This window comes from Benincasa hispida, chromosome 12 (genome assembly GCF_009727055.1).
Source record: "Benincasa hispida cultivar B227 chromosome 12, ASM972705v1, whole genome shotgun sequence".
In the NCBI taxonomy this organism is placed as follows: domain Eukaryota; kingdom Viridiplantae; phylum Streptophyta; class Magnoliopsida; order Cucurbitales; family Cucurbitaceae; genus Benincasa; species Benincasa hispida.
This window is the reverse complement of record NC_052360.1, coordinates 28,325,778-28,329,308: the sequence shown is the minus strand read 5'-3', so window position 1 is coordinate 28,329,308 and position 3,531 is coordinate 28,325,778. Positions and strand designations below refer to the sequence as shown.

Sequence of the window (3,531 nt, the reverse complement as noted above, 5' to 3'; positions counted from 1 at the left end):
AAGTTTGATAATCCTAAAAAAATGAGACTTATCACAAGATAGGATGCACCCAAGTATTGTTATTTTTTTTTAAAAAAATAATTTCTAAGATTTATGATGATGTTGCTAGATAAGGTAATGTCAATGTAAACAGAAATGTCAACGGTCTCAATTTTACTAAAATGTTGATGAAATCATTGATAAAATATTGATGTGAATGAATATTTCTTGAAAAATATTAAAAATTAATAAATAAACATTTTACATCTTATTAATGAGTTAAAATGCAATCATTTATAATAGTTTAAAATACCATTTTTGTCCTTGTACTTTGGAACTTGTTCAAATTTAATTCATATATTTTCAAATGTCTAATTTTGGTTCCTTGAACCTTAATTTTTTTTTATTCAAAGTTAACTTTTATTGAAATTGGTTTGTAATGCCCTAAGTCCAGGATTCAAACCAAGATTCGAAATCCAGATCGGTACTTGACCTGGCTACACCATTCTGACTTGTTTTGAAGGTTTCTAGAAGTAAAAGTTGTCTCCATTGGAGTTCCCATGATTGAGGCATTGAAAATGAAGGTGCATCTTGTTGGTATAGGTACTAATTTCCAATTCTTTTAAATTTTCTTAACTATATTTTTATGTCCTCAAGATCCCTCCCATTTGAATATGAACCCAATTCATTCATGTCTCTTCCTAAACTTGAGTCGTTACATGTTAAATACATAAATCATTTTTTTATACCAAAACTTGTCATTAGCCTTTAGTACATATAGTTGGTTCTACCATATCACTTCCACTCTAAAATACTGAAAAGTTATTTATAAATTTACTCCTTATAGTTCGAGTTATTTTTAATTTAGACTTTATTGTTTCAAATTTTTAAATTTGACAATAATAGTATATGACTCAAATTTCAGTTCGACTCCAACAAATTTTAAAAGTTTCAAATTGTTGACACATTATCCAAGTTTATTTTTATATTAGGTACACGACATGTTTTCCTGTTAAACTGTAATGATTTTTTTTCCAACTACATGATAATAAGTTTGTGTTTCTAAATTTAATGAACTTTGTAAGATACTTATATTAGCTGTTAGTTTTAGATATGAGTAAACATTAAACAAAAATGACTAAATGAGTGTCAAATGAACAAAAACCAATTTACGAAGATCAAGTAAACCACACTATTCAAATTAAAATTAAGTTCAAATTATATAAAGTAATTTCAACTTTCAAAACGAGAAAGATAAAAAAGAGAGATGAAGTTGTAGTTTAGTATAATTCGTGAGTATTCTTGATTCCTATCTATCAATCTTCCTCAACACCGTCACACCGACCAACATGTCGGTCGAGATCTAGAATATTAAAGTACTATTAAATAATTAAAATTGCATTTATTACATCCCAATTCCCAAAAGAGAGAGATATTTAAGTGAAATAAAAAATTGAAAAGGTCTAAAAATCCCAAAATAGTCAACGTGTGTCATAAAAACAAACCAGTCCCTAATAGGATGATGATGATTCACATTCATTAGTGCGGATTCGTTGTTGAAGGAAGCGACATGGAAACTTAATACAAGAAAGGCTGATTGCGATGTCACCACTTGCGAGCGTGGGCTCATTGGCCTTTGTGGGCTATACGCTGTCTCTACGCTTATCGCACGCACTCAAAGACCCTTCAATTTTCCATTCCAATCCCCTCAGCCCCCGCCCCCCTTTTTACGCGTACTTTTTTCCCCCGCGGTTATCCCTTCCAATTTCTATCACCAACCACCATTTTCTATATATACCTCTCTTCTTCTACCCATTTTTCAATCCTAATAACTAATAATCTTGGATAATTTCGTCCCTTATTCGATCTAGATCTCTCTGTTTTCTGGGGTTTCTTTCAAGATTCTGCTTCATTTCAGAAAAGATGGCTTGCTTGGTTTCTCGTACTGGAAGGGAATTGCAGAGATATAATCATATGGGGTTTCGCCAAGTTGTGGGGTGGGTGTTTTTTCGTTTTTGTTTTCGTTTTTGTAATGGAATTTCATTGATTGACATGGGAGAATGTTGGATTATTGCAGTTGTATACCGTATAGATTTAAATATAATGAAGATGGGATGAAGATTTGTGATGAATATGAGGTGCTTGTGATAAGTTCTCAAAAGGGTCAAGGCTTGATGTTTCCCAAGGTACTTTAAATTAAACAATTCCATATGAATAATTTCTTATTTTCATCAATTGGGTTCTTGTTATTAATCCATTTGGTTTTATAGGGTGGTTGGGAACTTGATGAATCCTTGGAACAAGCTGCTTCTAGAGAGTCACTTGAAGAAGCTGGGGTTGTTGGCAAAGTTGAGGTAGGTTGTGTTTTGCAAATCTTTTTGAATTGTATATCTGTTTTTGGAAGAACAACACTCTTTTGAATCTATGAAAAAGAAAAATGTCAATGTTGATGTCTATTATCGTTTAACTTCTTCAAGCTGAGTTTTGAATTGGATTTTGTTCTTTGTTAATCTTACAGTCTCAACTTGGAAAATGGAGATTCATCAGCAAAAGCCAAGGCACATATTATGAAGGCTATATGTTCCCTTTATTTGTTGAGGAGCAACTTGATCTCTGGCCAGAGAAACATGTTAGAGAAAGAATATGGGTATGTTCTTAAAGCTCATATATACACTTTTTTCAATTAGATTAACCTCATAGGCTCATATCCTATCAAAACTCATTAGATTTCACTATAAACTCAAACAATTTAGATCACTAGTCTTGTACAATAACTTGGCTTCCTGACTGACCCCATCCAAATTCTCAATTCTTAAACAAAAAATCAACTGATTTGTAGATCAAACAGTATATTTTGTGTAACAATCAATACAATTGTGTCTAATATATAGTTTGAACCATTCTCTTTACTCAGATGCCTGTAGCTGAAGCTAGAGAAGTATGTAGACATTGGTGGATGAAGGAAGCTTTAGACATCTTAGTTGAAAGATTAACATCCATTGGAGAGCAAAAGAATGATGATCTTCTAGCAACTGATGATCTGTGATAGAAAGCTCAGTCTTGTTTTTTCTCCTTGTAAATATGGAGAGGAAAAATGATGCTGGGGGCCATGTGAATAAAGTTAATGGTTTGGTTGGATCTTTCCTTTTCTGAAGTCTGATGGCATCAATTCATAGAAAGAAGGAAAAGCCATATTCATGATATCGCCAAAAGCTTGATCTGGCACAAGCTGTTAGAAAAATAAAAGAGACGGAGACATGGGAGAGAAAAGTGTAAGTGAAAGGGAAAGGGAGAGTGAAAGGGAAAGGACAAGGATAGGGAAGGGATAAGGGAAAACTATTGCAGAAAATCAATTTGTACATGGTTGGGGATGTTCATGACTAATTGTGTCATAGTTTCTTTTTCTTTTTGTTTTATGTATCATCAATTTTGAAATAATACAAACAAATATTATTGAAAGATATCATCTATAGCCCACTTGCAATTCATTTTGGTAATTGGTTGAGTTCTCAATCAATACTTAAACTTTTCCCATACACCTTTTCTTGGCCT

General features: G+C 32.4%; 1 protein-coding gene across 1 annotated transcript; it reads left to right on the top strand.

The window, feature by feature from the left end:
* Positions 1-1,697: 1,697 nt before the first annotated feature.
* On the top strand, positions 1,698-3,443 carry LOC120092694 (nudix hydrolase 17, mitochondrial-like). Its single transcript, XM_039050845.1, has 5 exons — positions 1,698-1,976; positions 2,057-2,165; positions 2,250-2,333; positions 2,498-2,626; positions 2,894-3,443. Exons 1-5 carry the CDS (start codon positions 1,903-1,905, stop codon positions 3,023-3,025), a joined length of 528 nt encoding a protein of 175 aa, XP_038906773.1. The 5' UTR covers positions 1,698-1,902; the 3' UTR covers positions 3,026-3,443.
* Positions 3,444-3,531: the final 88 nt, after the last annotated feature.